The sequence below is a fragment of the Homarus americanus genome, unplaced genomic scaffold (genome assembly GCF_018991925.1).
Source record: "Homarus americanus isolate GMGI-L3 unplaced genomic scaffold, GMGI_Hamer_2.0 scaffold30450, whole genome shotgun sequence".
NCBI lineage: Eukaryota > Metazoa > Arthropoda > Malacostraca > Decapoda > Nephropidae > Homarus > Homarus americanus.
Genome location: NW_024749195.1, coordinates 268,636 through 289,832, shown reverse-complemented (window position 1 = coordinate 289,832; position 21,197 = coordinate 268,636). Strand labels below are relative to the sequence as shown.

Sequence of the window (21,197 nt, the reverse complement as noted above, 5' to 3'; positions counted from 1 at the left end):
TTACTAACTTGGCAGATGTGTCCGTATCCTAGCCTAATTCTGGCCACGACTACATCACATTGTCTGGTTCTGTCCTTATGCTGGCCATACCGGTACCTCTTGTTACAAAATTTTTCATATTTACTAATGCTACAACTGCCAGGTCTCTCTCCATTTCTCAGTTCTTCTAGATCAGAGTTCATGATTCTGACTTGAATGTTTTTAAGTACAACATTGGACAGGCCAAGGTCACCGTCAACATTTTATTTCTTACATGCCTCATTGGCGAGTCTATCAGCACAGTCATGATTCCTAATTCCAACATGGGACGGAATCCACACAAATTCGATACGAGAGTTGTTCTCATTGGCAGTTATCACATTTCTTTTAATATCACATACAACTTCAGACATAGAACCTGACGGGCTGTTCATTGATTTCAAAGCACTTTGAGAGTCACAGAATATCACCCCACCTCCATTTTCTTTAAGGTAGTCTGAGCAGCGATTGTTGTACAGTATTTTAGCGACGACACACACTAAAACTCGTTGGCTAAAACAACTTGACACTGACCAAAGTACATTTAACTGGCTAAAACAACTTGACACTGACCAAAGTACATTTAACTTTTACGTAAGAAGGTGAAGCGATATACAGTGAGGGGAGGGGGGGGGCACTCTCCGTGGCATGTAAAACTCCTGCCCATTCTTTAAGGCCCCCCCCCCCCTTTCTACTCTCTGCCACTGAATATTATAGTTATAAACAATTATCATCTAATGTGGCAGGTGAAGAGCATTTAACATGTATGTTTTGGTGGTGTTTCTCATTTAATTTCGTGCAGCACCTCCTCTTTTTGTCACGACTTGCCAATGCGTCCAACGATATCCAAGTAAAGTACAATAATAATAAGGAATCTATTATATCTGTAAATTACTATTGCTATGGATTATGATTTTCCCTAAATCCGCAGTAATTACAATTAATCACAGAGAAGATTTTACATTGTCTTATTCCATTGACAAACGCTGCACAACTGGCAACTGCCCGAGTGTGGTAGTGGGGATTCCCTTCTCAATGTATCCTGAAGTTTAACCAGTGACGGTGGCAGAGCTGTGGTGGTAGGATTGGACTGCCTGCTAGGTGTCCTTAAAGCTGGCGCGTATTCGTGGTGAGTCGAGTAATACTCCCCTATGGAAGAACACAAGATGCTGGAATTCATCACTCTAGCCACACTCCTCTTCATGTTCCTTCAGCCAGCAGGTACGATAAAAAACACATCACAGAGCTGGCGGGCGTGTATGTTTATTTCCTCAATTTTGATGCTTTTCTCTATGTTACTTGATTGATACGCTTCATTAAAGGTTTCGGGGACTATGTTGCACGATTACATGAACTCATAATACTTCTTGATGGGTAGCACACGCAAAGGAATTCAGCAATTGATGGCTGGGATTGGTTATCAACAAGTCATGCATCATGGCAGATATCCAAGAGGTTAAAAGGCCTTTATCAGTCCCACATACACACAATAAAGAAGGAAATACTGTATTGCAATGAGACACAGACTGCAACTTTTAGGATGAATTACCACCATAACAGACCCACACAATTACAGGCGCCCGGTCGTGATCTTGTATACATTAAAACTACAGGAAAGTGAAGAATAGTTATGGTGGCGCACATACTGGTGGTTTCTACGTACAGTATGTGTAACTTCCTCCTTGATCTATGTAACCTCAAACTTCAAGGGACTTTCTAAACACCTTGCACATGTGTGGTATTTTCGTGGGTTACTCTTTAATTAATGAGAGCATAACCGGAATTCTGGAAAATCCCAAAACCATGAGTACCCAAATTTACGTAATGAATTGCTAGCCTAGTAGATCTTTAATGCTCCATCCCTTGTGCTGAAAAACATCGTCTGCCGTTAGCCAAATAAAATATTATATGTGAAGTCCAGTAATGAAAAGGTTAAATAAATTGGATGAGTTTTAGGAAATATAGTTAATGATCAAGGTGAGAATACTGAAGACTGTTAATATATTGACATATTAAGAAAAAACATGGGTTGGTATGCCATAAAAAAATACAATCTTTCACCGTGAAATTATCTCCAATACCTGACTAATTCTCGCAACCTCCGTCCATTATTGGGAGGATTCTGCTATTGAGAATATCCGCTATTGAGAAGTCCGGTAGGAAGAGGGTTTACGGTATCCACTACTGTATTGAGAAGTCCGATTCCTTAGTTTATTATAAATGATTAAATTAGGTTAGATTAGGCTATCAAACTCATGTGACAACCCGCATCTTGTGCAAACTTAGCATAGATAGTTTGGGAATGTTGACCTTTTTAATATCCAGCCATATCAACGGTCAAAAAGCATCCCCAGTGACAGAAATGGATCATCCTCAAATATGCTCTCATTATACTCTAGTAACTAAAAATACCCAAATCTCAGTGTTTATATAGTTTCGTACACAGCTGTGAGTTTCGGTATAGCTGATTTTTTGGCGTTTGTGTTAACCAGGATTAAGAAATGAGCCGACAAGTGTCACGAAATACATATTGGTGGAGTGTACGTGTTGGGGAATCCCGCAGAAAGAGCCGCAAACATTTCCGGGAAGTGGGAAGTTAATTTTTCCACTGTGCGCTCACCTGACGTAGCTAACTTGGTGACAGCTTCAATGGAGGAGTGTGCTACTGTGTGTGTGTGAATATAAGGAACCAAAAATCATTACTGTTACGTCAATTATGAACATTTAAAGTCTCCCCATTCTAGCGTGACATTTTTTGTTCCAGAGAATCCAGACACACCTTGATGATGCCTCCTGTGAACAAATAATAACAATAACCCCCCAGCTCTTACCATAATTGAACTTCTGAAATAAGTTACTGACTATGGTAGATGTTTTGGTCACTAGAATGTTTTTTTTAGTCGTCTTGATATCTGAATGAAAACAACTTGCATCCGGCCAACAGTGCTGTGAGAGGTGAGGCTAACCTCCACTGAATCTTACAAACCCTCGACTGGTTTTTCCACGTGCAAGAGTCAAAAAAACTTACATGACTGGTTCTCGTTGCCCCCTTCCCTCTTACTCAAGTCTATATCCCCATTTTTTTAGATGACGTAATTATTGCTGGAAATTTACAGATAAAAGTTGCAACATTACATATTTATATTGGAAGAAAATACGACCATCACTGCATTCAAGAGCCCGTGCATGTCTTAGTAATTGCCAACAGTGTATAGTAGAAAATTTTTATTGTTTTAAGTTTACTTTTCGAATAGACTATTATGACACACCTGCTTTTGTAATATGTGTTTTATGCCGAGTTGAGTTTCTATAAATGTGTCATCTCAGGCATAAATTTATGACCAACGATAATAAATTGGTTTAATGAAGAAAAAAATATCAGTTTGTCTCGTGGGTATCAATAATTAATCTTCTTACTTGGTTGCACATATATACATGGATATTTTTTTCGTCACTAAAGTAATACATTATACATGAATGCTTAAGCTTAATCATTATATTATATGTGGTATTATCTGAAAAGTTTTTATCATCGAAAATTGTACGAGGCAGGATTTTCTATAGACTCGGTTACATTTACTATGAAGATAACAATTGACGTATACTGTGCATTTGAAGTTGATATTTTGGGGCATAATGTAAATTATGAGTGAAGGACTAATGCGTCTTATTGTTGTGACATTAATAGTTGCTGATGTTATAGTTCTACACAAGTGATCGTGGGCACCTTAGTGCCCAGTGAAAGTTTGAACGCTCGCCCTTGGCTAGGGTACAGCGAATGAGGGTGCGCCAAGTTCGTAGACTTGCTTGGTAATTAGGGTGCGCCAAGTCCGTAGACTTGCATCGTTTTCCATTGTAAATAAAATGGTTAATTAATGCCTTCCTAAAGAAACCATCGACATGGGACCAGGTTTGTTCCACTGTACGAATTTTTTGCGATTTTTCCACCAAGTTTGATGAAAAACGATTGTGCCGTTTCGGCTGCCCAGAACAGACAGACAGACAGCTAGTCCTATAGTATATTAGATGATATCTGCTCTGCTCCTCCTCCTTGACATCACATCAAGTTTAATCAAAGAAATACTTATTTCCTGTGGGATCCTTCAGTTTAAATGCCACCAGCGTTAGGTGTAGTATACATTATGTGGCCAGTAGTCAAATTTCTTTTTGTTTGGTTCACATATGCATGTACATAGAGGAGATCTCTCACTCAGGATGGAGGTGAGAAAGGAAACCCACAATAACGTTTCTCAATGTGGTGGAAGATTCCCGACGTAGGTGGTGGTGGAGAGACTCGGGGTAAGAAAAGTTCATCGAACTCCTCGAGCAAATAGGGGAACTCGTTGGATTGCGAGAGGCAGGTGATGATGTTTGTGACCGTTCCACGTGTACCCCGGATCGTGTGTGATGTAGGCTCATGGATGAGGCAGAGGTTGCTTGGGTCAACGACGAGCTTGTGGAAAGTGAGGAAATCGAAGCCAAGGATGGGTTGAGAAACGTCTGCCACCAGGAAGGACCAGCGCAGAGTCTTGGGAAGACCAAGGTCTAAGGCGAGGATGTGTGCGCCGTAGGCGGCGATGGGGGTACCGTTGGCGGCAAACAGGTCATATGAGGGTTGCTTTGATGTGTCTCGTGGTGAGGGAGGGATGATGCTGACCGATGCCCCTGTGTCAACGAGGAATTTCCTGCCGGAGATGCGGTCGGTGATATGCAGCAGTGAGACGCCTGAAGTGACGGAGGTTGTGGCGTCTACCAATCCCCGTCGATGCCGTTTCCCGAGTAGTTGCAGGGAGCCTCACAACGTCTAGGGTTAGCACCGAAGCGTTGATGGTACCAGCAGAGGGTAGGTGCACTGTGCTGGGAGCTGGCAGCGGCGTCCAAGGCAGGACGAAGACGTCGGGGTTGGTAGGACACAGTGCGTGGGGCAGGAACAGGAACAGCAGCAGGCTTGGAGGAGCAGAGCTGCTCGAGGGTGTCCATCCTGCGGTGTAGAGACTGTAGCAGGCCCCTCATGTCTTGTGAGGTGTTGCTCGTCTGAGGAGCGTTCATCCGGTTGACGAGACCGGAGCTAAGTGATAGTGTGGCCGCTGAGTTGTCCACGGCAGCATGGCGCACAGCAGTGTATTCATGGAATACTCTGCCTGCCGTGGTTGCGTAGGTCGCTGGGGTTGTAGAGTAGTCCAGTGCGGACAGAACGATTTTTTTTTTTTTTAAGGATTTGTAGGAATATTACCTACGCGGACCTGAAGCTAAAATCCTGGTCCACCCACTGCTGGGGTAAAACACCAGCATCTTTTTAGTTAACTGTACATCTCCACCACTAGCGTGGGGGTGGATGCTCGTTAAGAAACTGTAGAATTTTTTGAGAGTGGTTGGTGGTTAGCATTTTGGCAACCTTCTCTGCTGTGATAGGGGGTTGTATGTTTCTCCTAGCTAATTGTGTTCCAGGGCACTTTATGAGGTAGTGCTGCAGTGAGTTTTCTGCTCCATTGTCGCAGATCTTGCACATGTGCTGCTCTGATGGTACTTGTACAATGATTTCCCATATGCATGGGTATCCTAGTCTCAATCGGTGGAAGATGGCTTCTTCCCTTCTTGTTATATCCTTCATGAGTGGTGGTGGTCTCATAATTCGTGACCTGATAGTACCACCTGGCCGATCGTGATACTGGTGTTAATCTTCTATGTTTGTCTACTTTCCACTGGGCAGTTTGTGTTATTGTGGTCTTCTTTATCTGCTCCTGACTGGGCGGGATGTTCATCTCAATGTTTCGCTGTTCTAACGCAGCCTTGGCAGCAGCATCAACTCGTTCATTCCCTGGGATTCCGATATGATTGGGCACCCAGTTAATGATAACTAGCCGGTCTTGTCTTAACCCTTGCAGTAGGCCAACAACGGATGTTATGAGATGAATGTTGTCTCCAGGGTCCCTGCATTGTAGTGCTTCAATAGCACATCATGAGTCAGTGTGTATTACAACGCCTTGTTGACTGTTTATGGAAGCGTGTCTTAGGGCTCCAAGTATGGCAGCTAGCTCAACTTGCAAAGTGGAGCATCCATCTGAGGTTTTCCAAAGGGACGTGTTACCTCCTTCTATGGTGAAGGCTGCCCCTGCCTTTGTACTGGTAGGCTCTACTGAACCGTCTGTGTAATACACTGTACTATTGCGTGGTGATAGAGCCTTCATGTTTCTCTCTGCTACCTGTCGGAGCTCATATGAGTTAGAGTCGGCCTTTCTTGTCCCAGTTTGTAGAATGTTGAAGACTGCTGGCGGGGACTCCCATGGTGCTGGGGTGCTCTAGTCTGGACTCATTGTATCAGGTCCTTTAATGATGATTGTGTCTTTCAATTCCAGTCGATTTACAGCGTCAGCTGCGCACAATAGCCATGTTTTCTTGGATCCTGTAATGGCTCTCATCATGTTGAATCTCTTGCCTATTCGGTCTCTTAGATAGTTTATCTCTTTGTCAAATTTGAGGCCTTTGTCAATCCAGATGCCCAGGTATTTGTATACATTGACCCATTGTAGGGCAATACCTTGTATTTGCAGTTGTGTCACCGGCTCATGGTGTCCAATCCTCATGGCTTTCGATTTTGGGATTGATATCTTGAGCCCGAGACTCATACATTCTTCACTGATGAGGTCTAGTGCTCTTTGAACTTTGCTGATCTGGCAGACGTACAGTTACCTATACAAATCATGTTAGCCCATGGCGGCAACTGGCAACTGCCTCTATAAGTACGTACTGTATTATTCTTTTAGCGAATAAACAACCGTTTGTCACGTGGGCTGTGATTGGTGTATACTGAGTAATTGTTGCAAACTAATAATTAGATGAATTGTGTCATTAATACCAGAGGTTTTATAGGAAATTTCGCATATAAATCTGACCTGTTGCCAGATACTGCCTTGGGCTAACATGATGTGTTTCGAAATTTATGTAGGCAACTGTACAACGAAAACCCACATTCCTGGGGAGAAAATGGCGATACCGCCATTCTTGGTCAGTTTTCCACCCATATCTTGAAAGTTAATATTTTCAAGCAGTTATATCTTTACATACATTAACTTCAGCATTAAATTGAGCCATAATCGAGTATCCTTAAGTTTTATATGGATTTATTTGTGATTTGTCAATATTAAGCGAATATTGTGTGAGCCAATAAATTGCAATTGGGACGAGACTTATAACCTACCGTCCGTCAGCTAAAAAAACCAAAAGATTACAGGTACAGTGATTCAAATAAAAAACATACTTTTGGGTAACTACTCAACTACTTTAAGATTGTTTGAATTAAGGAAAAAGATAATCAGATTTTTAGTATTTCCATCTATTAACCACACAATATTTTATAAATGGATAACGAAAACGTTTCTTCCTGAATAACAAAACAAAAAATAGTCGCACTGTTCTTCCTGCGTAATGTTACTGCTTCCGCTCTGGTTTCTCTTATGTAAAGTATATCCTGCGTTACTTGTATTTTCCTACTGTTTTGTATATCGCATTTATTAATAGAAGAGAACTATATAAAGCAAGAGAATATCACCAACACAACTCTAGATGCGGATTCTCATCGCGTTTCGTAATTAACTACACTATCGTAACTGAAATAAGAGAACTCTTCTAGTTACACACTTAATATAGACTCATGAAGCAGTAGTAATGTCATTCTCTAGGTCATGGATGTTTTTAAATCTCAAGTTAGGAGAAAAAATATGGACTAATTTGGTTCCACCTCTACGGCAGCTATGTACCCGACAGGGACAAGCATACCCGCGCTGTGCCTGTTATCTTGTCAGTTTCAACACACCGCCACCCCAGCACCACACGACTACACATTAACCCCACAATTCAACGTATCAACTATTTTCACACTTAATGTTCTACTATACTGTATCATCTTATTTATGTAATGTACTGTATCATCCGTGGATCAAAACTATCACGCAATTTATCCTACGAAATGACTTTAATGATTTTGTAATTTCCATTGTAGTAGTGAATCACATATTCGTAAAAAACAAAAATTAAGGCTTCACAGGCAGGTGTAAATTGGATCGCCTGAAGATTATAGCCCCCAGCTTCTCTCACCTGATAATTAAACACCCTAATACTAACTTAATCTGACCTCTACCTAACCTAATATAGTCTACCTCTCCAGTAAGCGTAAGGGTGTTTAATTAAGAGGTGATATGATATCACTGATATCCCCCTCTCAGCCCCCTAAAGGTTCAAAGACTCCCCCCCCCCTCACCTCCTCCCGAGAAGCTAAAAAACCCATCTCACCTCCCTTCTCGTGACCTTGAAAGATTTACCCTCTGGAGCTGTGTGGCATCTTGGTCGGTAGAGTTGGAAAATCCACACCCCGAATTTTTTTTTTTTTTAAGCCCAGCCGGGAACAGGTCACTGACCCGCATCGGGGCCTGGGGGGCGAAAATATAATAATAATAATAATAATAATAATAATAGAGAACCAGAAAGAAATACAAAAATGAAAAAAAGATGAAAATTGAGAAACAATATATGTATGTTGTGTTGTCAAAGTAAGAAAAACAATTGAAACCCTGCAATCGTGTAAATGAAGCAGAAAGTCAGATCAGCAACCTGGGACTTGGTCACAATTTTCGTGATGCCATATGGCAACAGGGTCTACCATTAGACAACACATTATGCTTCCAATATGTTCCCAGATGGTAGTACCTCCTTGTTTGGTAGCTGCCTACTACCTATAGTTACGGCCCCCTCAAAAAAAATAGTCTTATCTGCGGTTTTAATTGGACTCCTTCGCTGTTTTCCATACCCCCCCCCCCCTACTCTCGTGTACACACTGCCCGATGGTCGACTTATCCATCTGAGGAAAAACGTTGAATATTCCAAACATTCACATGATACTGTTGCCTGTTGGAAGCAAAGCTCACCACATTATTTTGTCCTCCACAGCAACACAGTCGTGCACGTTAACGCAGGTTCCGTGTGACGGCACTTGTGTAGAAGCTTGTGACGGCTACATCGAGTGTTCCGACGGATCTGACGAGACCAAGGAACTGTGCGCTGACAAGCAGTGCAGGTAAAGTGGATATGTCAATGAAATGTAAAATCTATGTCCTAATTCTTGCATCTCATAACGTAGCCTAATTCAGCATAAAGAAATGTCTATCATTATTATTGTCGGCTATTATAATCGGAAAACTAATTTGCTTATTTTTGCGATTATTAAGAATTGTACTACTGAATATAATATCACGTGTAGTAATACGTTTTCTGAAGACAGCACTACTGTAACTGTTTCTCTATCGTCTTTTGGGGGGTCTCTAACAAGCAGACAGTGGTTATTTGTTACTGAAATGGCCCAACATACAGCACATGGCCCAAACTTCTGGGGGTCGGGGTCGGGGTCCATGGCCCAAATGTCCGAATACTGTACTGGGTTTTTGTCTTTCGCACCTAACGTAATAAAGACCAATTAATGCTTTTTGATGACGTCAGTCTTAAAGATTACTTACAAACCACCACCACTGACTTATTAACGCAAATATCTCTCGTCAGCTTCAGTCTTAATTTTATATTTAACTTTTTGCCCTACTGTAATACTGTAGTCTTCAGATGATAAACAAGTACTGTACATTTTTATTCATTATTTTGATATCTACATTGTCTGTTGAGATTATTATGTACTCACTATAATTCACTATAATTTTCATTAATATTTTTGTATCTAATCTTCACCTCACTATTTCAGGAGCGAAGCAGAGCTAAATGTGGGAGGCTTAGGGAACTTCGGAGATATTTTCGACAATGCTGCCGCTGCTGGTACTGCCACATTCCGGTGTGACTATGGTGGGTGCATATCACAGGCATTCCTCTGCAATGGTCACAAGGACTGCTGGGACAGTTCAGATGAGACGCCAGAAAAATGCAAGGCAAAACAGTGAGTTACCAAAATTGAATAAATACTGCACTGGGTGTTGGCTGAGGTTTTGCATCTCTGTGGTCATGTTATACACCATTCATTGTGCTGTATAGGGACCTGTTTAATCCCTTATGAAGAACATCTTGATTAAATTAGATGAGTTCAGGATAGAAGACCATTTTCTCATTACCTGCTGTTCACTTTACCTTTTATTTATTATAGCTGTTCGAGACGTGAGTTCAAGTGTGATTATGGTGCTTGCATCAGGAGACTTTGGTCTTGTAATGGCAATGCCAACTGTGCTGATGGTTCAGATGAGACTGTTAAAGCTTGCAGGACAAAGACATGTTCGTCTTCCAAGTTCCGGTGCAGTTATGGAGGCTGCATAGATGCGGTAAGTCAGTTTCTTTTTGGGGATTTATTGAAATGGAGAAAGAAACGTGACCCATATTTGTCGTTTTTCTTATCTGCCAATTTCGTGTATGATGTATTAGTGGGGTACATAAACCTGGGCATATAAAGCTCAAGAAAGGTGAAGCATAATTGGGTCATTGTCTGGGGCCCAAGTTATTCTTTTAATTCTTCCCAGGTTAATGGTTTGTTGGGGGGCAGCAGATGTCAGGGATTTAAATCTTTGTGAATTGTTTGTTTTTTGTCTCTGCTGTGAACGTAGGGTAATGCCAGATGTACTTGGTAATGAATTATTTTGCTAACCCATTGTTTACTGTCATCCCATAACAGAAAAAGAAATGTGACAAAACCGTGGATTGTAATGATGGATCTGATGAGTCGACGGAGAACTGTGGCCCTAATCACACGTTTGTGACCACAGCAAGTCCTGGAATAGCCACACCAAGGCCACCCGTGGTCACCCCCCCACCCGTGGTCACCCCCCGACCCGTGGTCACCCCAACGCCCGACTCTGGCGTCATAGTACCCGGAGGAGGGCCTACGGGTACTAACTGTGAAGCTCTGTCCAAGTGTTCCTGCCCGGCACCAAATAACCACTTCTGTGTCCCCTGCAGCAACTTACAATCTTGTTCTGCCATTGGTCAGTGTTTTGTCAATGTCCAGTTTGTACATTAATTATCTGGAAGACATGCTAATTAATTTTATATCGGAAGACATGCTGATTAATTTTATATCGGAAGACATGCTGATTAATTTTATATCGGAAGACATGCTGATTAATTTTATATCGGAAGACATGCTGATTAATTTTATATCGGAAGACATGCTCATTCATTTTATATATTATGTCCAGTACAGAATTATATTTAGTTTTTGTGTTGTATCGATAGCAATCCATACTAGTGTGTTGACCCACTTGCTGGTAAACTTAAGAAATAATCCTTCCATTACAGTTAACTTTGTGGTGTGTAGTACGCAGCCGGCACCAGGGTCATATGCTAGGATGAGTGTGGAGGTCCTCTCTTGTGGTGCCCAGGCGATTGTGTAAGTTGCTGATTTGAATTACTGTTTTGTACATTCTTATTTATTATCACCCTGACTGAAATGGCTACAGGTAAGGGGGAGGGATATACAGTAGCCCTGGAGTTGTCCATCTGTCTGTCTGTTCTCTGTCGTAGTTCAGTTTTAGCCACTAATAAGGTACTCCGCCTTTTTTTAATATTTCATCAGAGAGAAAGAATTTACCAAACGGGTTTCATTAAGTCCGTAGCCCCGGTGCAAACCCTTCCTGGAGGTTTTCTTTGCCACGTGGAAGCTTCGTAATGTCTCAACTCCACCGAATGACACCTCTACCACCTCGGACCCACCATTGTACGGGGTGTGGGGGGGAGGGGGGCTGGCCTTCGACTCTCATGGCTGGTACTAACTCTTATTCTGCTCTGTCTTTCAGCTGTGATATATATATACCCTGGTTGGTGTACTGTATCCTGACGTGTGTGTGTGTGTGTGGAGAGGGAGGGGGGTCCAATTGGCTATAGACTGTGTGGGATTATTGCACTGTGTTGTAAACTTGGTTGGGGTAAGGGAGAGTGAGTGCTGAGGTCTTGGTGTTGCTCCCAGTAGTCTATTTCATTACTCATCCAATTATAGAAACTATGACTTGTGTCTCTTAAACCCATTGAATGGTAGGGATTACTCTCAGCTGAATAAATTACCTATACAGGGTGAGTTCATCTAGAACCATAGAAGAGGACGATGCTCTCAAGGTGGTACAGTGTAACAGGAACTTTCATGCGGCAACTAAATATCGGCTGGAGATAAAGGATAGTTGCCGGTATATTCTGGCAGGATCGGAGTTCCATCTAAATCGTTTCATGGCACTCTAGGCTCCGCCGAATTTGAGCGAGTCACAAGAGAATTGGTGTTTTATTTATTCTTAAAAATCATTTAATAATTATACATATATTTATAAATTGTCTTTTTTTTTTGTACGGAGAATTGAAAAATATATTTGAGCAAACCTAATTTTACAACAATAGCTGACCTGACATCGCAATGCTATCATTTACGTCCTGTTGCTGCCTGGGTCGATGCGCTCCCCAAACGTCTACAGCTGCCACCTGAGCCCTCCCACCAATTTTACATGGATCAGGGAGTCCGAAATTTCCTTGATAGAACTAGTCCAGACACACCGAAATCTGTGGGACCCCAGCCATGCTCTCTACACTAACACCAACTTCAGGGTGTCCTCATTCTCAGTAGTGGCTGAAATACTGATCTCAGTATATCCTGAACTGCTGGGTTTACAGGCAGGTAAGCCTTTGTATTGCTTGATTGTATTTAATGATATATGTCTAAAATCTGCTCTGATACAGTTTGAGTTTTAATCTTACAATTCTCTAGCATTAAAGATTGATATAGAGGAAGTGTGTGTTCTTCCATACGTTAGGTTGAGTTAGCACAATAAGATTAGGTAAATTCAAGTTTGCATCAGGCTAAAATATGTTTCTGGATACTTTATTTAACTTCAATTCTAATTTCTTCTTTGTTGTGTAGATGATGTCAGGGTCAAATTTGAGACGCTGAAGATACGCTTTCGGAAGGAGTATCGACAACTCCAGAAAACTCAGAGTGACTCTGCGGGTAAACCAGTGGTCGAGTGGGAACTGTTTCAACACATGTGTTTTCTCAACGACACTTTGGACTACCTACCCACCACTTGGACGTTCCTTGTAGAACAAAAGGTATCGGTATAAGAGAATATGGCCACACAAACAAAATCTCTCTATATACAACAATTATAGATATGAAGATAAGGTCAGGTATCATTCTCTTGTTATTCGGACGTTCGGTATTTGAGTTTGAATTAGTCTCGTATGTTTGCAATTTTTCCCCTTGAATAAACCATTTCAAGGTATTTTGCATTCACTGTTCTTGAGACCCAGTTCGTATGTTGATCTACCCTCCATATAAGTCCACAGGCACTCATAGTTTAGTAATTAGTATAGTAACTCATTACCACTTATGTATAATTTTACCTAATTATTATTTTTTTCCAGGCATCTCCTGAACCTGAAACAACAACGTCTGCTAGTGTCGATGATGCAAACATATGGGAAGGGCCATTCGACGTCGATAGTTCGAGCATTCTGTCCCCTTCAGAAGAAACGTCAACATCGATATCCGTCGCCTCAGAGCAATCTATTTTCTTACCCTTGACACCAACATCAAGTTACAAGGAAGAGCAAATGGGTGATAATGATCTTAATATTGCCACTGCCTCTAAACCCAAAGAAATAACAATTGGGTCTGGTCTTGCCATTGTGGTGGAAGCTACACTGAAGCAGTTCTCTAAGCAGGATCAACTAGCTCTTGCCGCCAAAGTGATAGAAATCCTGAATAATTTTAAAAGTTCTGGTCTCTGATACAAACGATATAGATAATAGACTAATTATTTAATACATGTCAAAAACGGTAAAAAAGGAAAGAAAAGTTACTGGAGCTCTTCTATGCAAATATGGTAAACTGGAACGTGAGATTTTTAGGCAAGGAAGTGATGGAGAACTTGAAGAGAAATACTTATATATCCATTAATATTTCACCTTTACTTTTCCCCATCATAGAACTACAGGTACACCATACAGTATTATATCTACAAGATCAGTCAGAGCAACACTCAAAATACTAACACACTATAGACCAAATAATCACATATCATCTTCCTAAAGGTGTATGTTTCTTTTGTCATGATATTAATTAAGGTTAAAGTCATTCTGTTAATTTAGTTAGGTAGTAGTGGAGAGAAATTATCAGTTAATTTTGTTACATTGTAAAATTCAAGTAAATTTATGTTTTGTTATTACGCTGGTTTTCATTATCAATTTGCGTGGTGTGTTAGTAAAGGAAGGTATATGAACTAATATCAGTGGGAGGATAAAAAACAGCGGGGTTACAGGAAATAATCTGGAGCTGATAGAACTAATCTGTATAAGGAGCAACAGATCTGATTATGATGGAGCTGTTCTGCCTCTTAACCCCAGATCTGTGTTTGTACCCCAGATCTGTGTTTGTATCTGTGATCTGTGTTTGTACCCCAGATCTGTGTTTGTAAATCTTTTATAAAACTACTAACCATGAGACGATTTACGTAAGAGATTCGTAAATTGATCCTCCGAAAAGTGATTCTTGTGTAAATCAATCCTTCATAAAGCTATCATCCGTAAATCGATCATCCGTAAGGTGATAATCCGTACATCAAAAGACACCTGTAAATATATTGTCCCAGTTCCTGAATCAATAGACTTTCTCCTCGTGACTATTTTTCAGTGCTACCAAGATATCTCTCTAACTAAGCCCAAACCAACCCAACCCATCCCATCCCATCCCATCCCATCCCAATTTGACCTAACTTGACTGTTGGTAGGCCCTCACACTGTAATAACACCCATTTTTCAATCAGATAAAAGGATTTAATTCTCTTTTTTTCTCTTTCGCAGGAACCTGGAGGGAATCGTCAGGAGTCCCAAGTAAGTTAATTGACCTTGTTTAACCTTATTACTCTTACAGTCAGTTTCCTAAATGACTTAAAACTTGTGGATGTATTAAGATGTGGCACTGTGCATCGCCTGCCTGTAAATTTTGGCTTCCTGTGTCGTAAATTTTGTTTTAAATGAGTTAGGTTCTCAACTGACTCGAGTATCAGTGAGTCTTAAATAGGTTCTCAATTGACTCCTTTATCCATGAGTCTTAAATGTGTTAGGTTCTCAACTGACTCCTTTATCCATGAGTCTTAAATATGTTAGGTTCTCAACTGACTCCTTTATCCATGAGTCTTAAATATGTTAGGTTCTCAACTGACTCCTGTATCAATGGCTCAAAAATTTATTCCTGACCTACAGCTCTCCCCTCTGTGGGTCGACAGAAGGCGTCCCAGTGCTGAGTGTGGTTATGGCCGACTGCTGGGGCACAACGCATCTTGCACAGTGCCAACCTGATGGCATGTGGCTCCCATACGGCAACCAGGATAGCACTGTCAAGCCGACACGATTGTTGTGTCAGCCGAACTTTATCAATTCTCATGGTGAGTTCTGCAGTGCCCCCTTTGTTATGACCTTCTAAGCTTTGTTGTGACCTTTATTGCACAGGAGGAAACTGGAGTACCCGGAGAAAACCTGTCGTGTTTCATTTTTAGTATCACACTGGATAACATTCTTCTTACATCTGTCTTGAGTTGGGGATTGAACCCAGGACATATTATGAGAGATACACATATTATCACTGTACCACCAACACCTCTTGTAACGTGTGTTTGACTTTTACCGGTATTTTATTTTTATATCATAAATTCTTCCTTTAATACATTGAAAATCTTCTCATTGCCCACGACGATACAACAAAGTACAGTACAGTGCTTTGTTGCACCAAGGAATCAGGATTTTCTCTTCAGGGACGTACCAGTAAGGCATCTCATATACAGTAGTTCATTAAGGTTACTATAATCTAAGAAAGTTATAATATAAACTGTGTAACCCAAAAGAACCATACCCAGTGGTGTCTGATTATGTTTTGTTGTCTTGCAGTGTGCGGCCGGCGACCACGATACGTAAACCCAAGTGTGTCGCGTGTAATCCAGCCAGAGCCACAGTGGCCTTGGTTAGTGGGGCTGTTCCTTCTCGAGAGGTACATCTGCACAGCGACTATCATCACTCCGCACTTTATTCTCACCGCTGCCCATTGCGTTTCGAGGTTTGTTGACGTTAGTTCAGACTTTTTGCCAGTATTACGGACACAGTTTGACCCTTTGAGGATAATGTTTGAACCCTTTGGTGATGATTTAAACCATTGATGATGATGATATAACCCTTTGATGACAATTATTTAACCCTTTGAAGGAGATGTGTCTCTGTAAATGAATTATGATTTGTGGGATGCTTTGCAGAGTATTATAACAGTCTTTCACGGTGACACAAGTCCTGTGCATATTTTACAGAGTTCTTGACTGTCAGATTTGTAATTTCACTGTTGATGTAAATGATGGCCACTGGTGAAATGATAAATAGAAATACTGTATAATATATGGTTTCCATTCATGGCAGAACTCAGGAGACTTCTAAAGAGACGGTGGACGTGCGTAACTTGAGGATCCAGCGAATAGATTCAAGTGGAAAACTTATAAAGGACTTTGTGAGTGTGAACGATCGGTTGATAACTAGAAATTAATCGCTTTTTCTCTTTTCTTCTCTTCTCTGCAACTTTAGACTAGACTTTTCTTCACTTCCACACATTCGCTTACTTATACTGAGGTATCATCTACGTCTATGAATATTTCCAGTAATTAATAACTATAATATCTCCTTTCAGGTAACTGGCGTAAAACTGAATCCTAGCTTTATCTCTGGCCGACGACCCTCCCACGACATAGCGTTGGTTCAGGTGGAGAGAGAGATCATCTTTTCCCACAAAGTTTATCCTGCCTGTGTCCTCTCGGGTGAACTCTTAGTGGACAGAATAGCTGCAGTTAGTATTTTTATGTGATTATTTTTTGGTATTTGTCAAGCCTTTTCTAATTACAGTAGAAGCCATGTTTTTAAGAATGCTTTCATAATACCTAACCTCTTCCCTATGGGGACGCCACTTTTGATATTTTATTTGGGTAATACCAGACGATTTTTATTCAGCTCAGAGGGGTTATTATGTTGTGGTGTTGCTAAGGACTCTTCATAACACTTACTTATGTCTCAATTTATCAGTCGTTTCAAGTATTCGTACAAAATTACGAGTAAAACTGAATAATCAAAACACAATCCTTTTTTTTTTAGTTTTGTTTTCCGTATAAGATTATTAATAAGTTTTTATTCTCTCCGCAGACATTTGCTCGGACATCTTTAAACTATGGATGGGAGTTGATACCGCAGAATTACGACACACGCTGCCTCTCAATCCGCGGTCCTTGTGCCACTTTAGCCATCGACAAGGACCAGTTCTGTGCTATTGATACAAGTAAGTAACGCTGGATGAAATTGTTTGACGGATACAGTATACTACATGTCATTGATTAGGGGGAGTTCGTTGCCACTCATCATCAGTATTGCTGTCATTATCATCGTCATTGTTTTAGGGCATTGAGTGAAGAATTAATTAATGATCGTGTGTGTCATTGATTGTAGTACAGTAATTAGTCATTGGATCCTTGATATAATGGACTTTCATCTCTAGTTCGTTAGATGGAGGTTTCACATCTAACGAACCCTCGATATAACATTCTTTCCATCATATAGTCCGTTAAATAGATGTTTCACTGTACAACCATTTCTCCTTCCAACAGAATCGCATCGGGTCTTAGCCCAGGGTTCATCAGGCGGGCCGTACCTGGTCAACGTCCAAAACGAGGCTCATGAGAAATGGGTGATATCGGGGATCGTATCGTCGTTATATTCGGAGTCGGCGTGCCCCAGGGAGTTCACCATATTCACTTCAGTCCCTGAGTTCTGGACGTGGATATCCAGATGCGTACACGAGGGAGTCTGTTCCTGATCATTTAACCGAGTGTTCGCTCCATGACAGTGGTTTGTATGGGGCGGGGAGGGACAACACGGAATAGAGCTAAGTTTCTTTACTCTCTCTAACGTTTCTGTAGCGCGAAACGTTAGAGAAATAAAGAAACTCGGCTCTTTTTTTTTAGTTTTCCTCCCATTTATTAAAATTAATTACCGTATACTGTACCCGTGTTATGGTAGGAGAGGTAGATCAAAAAATTATCCTAGGATTGGTTATTTATGGAGTTACAGAGCAGTTTAAATTATTTGTGATCAGGAATGTGGCTAATAATACAATAGAACCTCTCAAGTGTGCCGATCCTCACTTCACAAAATGGCTTATTGTGCATCAGCTCTATTTATGAATCGACTTGTGCAATGAAAAAGACTTAAAAGTTTATTAATTACTGTATATGTATGACTTAACACTTATTTTGCTCGTGTATATTGTATGAATTACGGTTTTATATATACTGTACAAGAACTCTGTGTTGTGTATAACTCGTTTTTAATTGTTGTTAAAAAAAGATAAATGCGGTTTTATCCTGTACTTGTACACCATAAGTTGGAATGATGCAGATATGAAACTGATTTTCCAAGACGATACAAAGATGAAAGTTTTATAAAAAGATTAATTAATAGATATTTGCTATTTTTTAATATAAACAACAGAAATAGAATGTTCAGTATTAGGCAGCAGGAAAGAGCACACATCTACAACATGCAGCCACTGAAGAGCAACTGATTGATGAAATGGTGTGAGAGAGTTTACACCTGTGAGTGAGTGAGCGTGTGTGTATGTGTGTGTGTTTCGTTTCTAGTACTTAAATATATCTTCCATAAACTATTATATTTTCTATAAATTGTTATATAGTAAAACAGTGTCCAATAGTATTGATTTTACATGACAAAACTCCTGGTCGTATTGTAAATATAATCTGTAAAAGTGATTATGTTAAACCTAGGAAGCGTAAATGCTCGACTTATTTATCTTTGCGAAGAATAAGATCTTTGAATGTGATGAGAATGCTTGAGGGAGTTGACTCATTTTTGTTGTGAATATTTTATTTTTTATCCACGTTGTGTACTGTATACTGTATATATATTCTATTACTTTGTTAAATTTTTTTCTGTGATATTTTCTTTCCTTCTTTACCAGTTGGCTCAAGAGAGATGCAATATTATATTTTATTTTATTTTTATTTTTTTATGCCCAAGATGTAATATTTATTCAGTTAATAGGGGAGATATGCATTTATGTATATATAGTAAAAGAAGTTGAGATGTTGAAAAAATAATTTAAATTTTATAAACATTACTGGTACTTTTGAATCCATGATCCATGAAATACCGACCTTAATCCATAAAGACATAACCACGTGATTACAGTATTGCTTATTGGTAATTCTAAAAGACTACAATACTGTAACCGTTAAATAGAGGTTTCACCGTACTAGACTGCTACATACTTGCTAACAGTGCGTAACAGAGACGTGACCGATTGCCCAAGTGGCTAACGAACCGATCAGTGGCAAAGCGGATAAAAGCAATATGGTATGATGGTAGTACAGCACTAACACGCGTATCTCTCGCCAATACGTCAATGGTTGGAGAGCTGCTGAACCCAGACACACGTGAGAAGGGTGTTATCCAGTGTGACCATTACTAGACATCACAGGTTTTCTCCGGGCACTCCGGTTTCCTCCTAACACTGGATGGGCCAACTGTTCCAAATGGCTAGGAAGATAATAACTCGTGAAATGATAAATAAAAAAATACAAGATCTATATATATTTACATTTCCTTTCATATGTACTTTATTTGTAATTCTTTTATTCGCTTCATCCATAGTCACTTTATCTGTGGGTGATAGCCACTTATGCAGAAGGGAACAAAATTCACAGCAAAATTACTTATTCATTTCAGAGTTTAATATTTTATCTGAAAAAAAAATATAAAAAGAAAAAAAAATGTCCGCTGATTTGCCAACGTGTAAGAACCATACCAGTAACCCATCAACTTTTGTGACATATAACATTTAGTGAAGAGATATTTTTCTAAGGTAAGTTGGATCGCCTGAAGATTCAACCCCCAGCTTATTTCACCTGAAGATTCAACGCCCCCAGTTTATTTCACCTGAAGATTAAACGCCCCCAGTTTATTACACTTGAAGCTTCAACGTCCCCAGCTTATTTCACAGCTAGATTCAACGCCCAGCTTTTTTCACTTCAAGATTCAACCCCTCAGCTCTTCAGTAGTCTTAAGTCATTCAAAAAACACCGCTAAAACACACAACGTCTTGTCAATAAACACACACACACGTATTTTGAAGAATCAGTCATATATTTGGACAAAACTAAACTCAGTCGGTACTTACCTCTTCAGAAGGACTAGTCTCAATTTCTTTTATACGTTAGACCACGGTTCTCATTTTCTGGTCTAAACCTGGTTGTTAATTCATCTTGATTCTTGTCTATAGCCATTAGCCGACACGTCAGTTGTAATCTTGTGGAGTCATACAACCATCACAACTGCCCTGTAAGTGAAATAACGTATTAACCAATATACACAATACACCTGTAAGTCTATGATAATTGTTTTGTAATGAATTTATGATTTTTAAAAGGAAGATTAATTTAATAAGTCTTTCTCTCTTATGGTATTATTACTTCATGGAGACATTTGTTACTTTTCGACGCATGACGATACCTTAGGGTTAGATTATTTGTTTTAATATAAACTCACAAAGCATCACCTATAGTTAGTTACAGCATAGCGAGTCACAGCAATTCACAGCACAGCTTTATCTACGGCAAGTCACAACACAGCAATTCACAGCATAGTACCACCCACAGCAAGTCACAGCACTAAGCATCACCCACAGCAGATAAACTTTACATGCAAATTCAACATGACGCCGACCAGGTGGTATGTGGGGCTGGCCTAATTGATGTTTTTCTAGATTGTTCTCAGCCGGCAGGTCCCTTAAAACCCCGTAGATTACGTAGAGTTATTGTAGATTATCACATCATCTAACTTATAAATGAAGACCAATGTGTATGGGTCGATAAAGGAAAATGCGGGTGAGTTTGATGAGCTGCGTTAGACATCAGACTTACCTACTGGTGTGGTGAGCATTACCTTCCAACATCACAGGTGTCCTCAGGGTATTCCAGTTTCCTTCTGTATTAATAATGGATGATAAATTGTTATACTTAAGAACAGACTAACCGCCCGAACGACTTGTAAGCTGATAAATGGAAAAAATGATAAATTAAAATGAACACAATGGTCAGCGTTCACACACCACTTGAGAGTTC

General features: G+C 40.2%; 1 protein-coding gene across 2 annotated transcripts; it reads left to right on the top strand.

The window, feature by feature from the left end:
- Positions 1 to 1,033: 1,033 nt before the first annotated feature.
- On the top strand, positions 1,034 to 19,662 carry LOC121853294 (modular serine protease-like). Of its 2 annotated transcripts, XM_042347317.1 has the most exons (13): positions 1,047 to 1,239; positions 8,962 to 9,088; positions 9,761 to 9,949; positions 10,154 to 10,325; positions 10,673 to 10,982; positions 11,296 to 11,386; positions 14,839 to 14,868; positions 15,241 to 15,422; positions 15,922 to 16,087; positions 16,438 to 16,525; positions 16,703 to 16,858; positions 17,209 to 17,341; positions 17,667 to 19,662. In XM_042347317.1, the coding sequence occupies exons 1-13, from the start codon at positions 1,170 to 1,172 to the stop codon at positions 17,873 to 17,875; spliced, it is 1,923 nt and encodes a 640-aa protein (XP_042203251.1). In that variant the 5' UTR covers positions 1,047 to 1,169; the 3' UTR covers positions 17,876 to 19,662. The 2 variants fall into 2 exon arrangements, with proteins under 2 accessions (XP_042203252.1, XP_042203251.1); XM_042347318.1 differs by lacking the exons at positions 14,839 to 14,868; positions 15,241 to 15,422; positions 15,922 to 16,087; ... (2 more) ...; positions 17,209 to 17,341; positions 17,667 to 19,662 and adding exons at positions 12,456 to 12,655; positions 12,899 to 13,086; positions 13,402 to 14,204 and having other exon boundaries at positions 1,034 to 1,239.
- Positions 19,663 to 21,197: the final 1,535 nt, after the last annotated feature.

Bases quoted from the DNA above. Each gene is read 5' to 3' on its own strand.
- LOC121853294 (XM_042347317.1), top strand. From the start codon at position 1,170: ATGGAAGAACACAAGATGCTGGAATTCATCACTCTAGCCACACTCCTC. The intron at 9,089-9,760 runs GTAAAGTGGATA...TCACTATTTCAG, and splicing joins TGCGCTGACAAGCAGTGCAG to GAGCGAAGCAGAGCTAAATG. The intron at 10,326-10,672 runs GTAAGTCAGTTT...ATCCCATAACAG, and splicing joins ATGGAGGCTGCATAGATGCG to AAAAAGAAATGTGACAAAAC.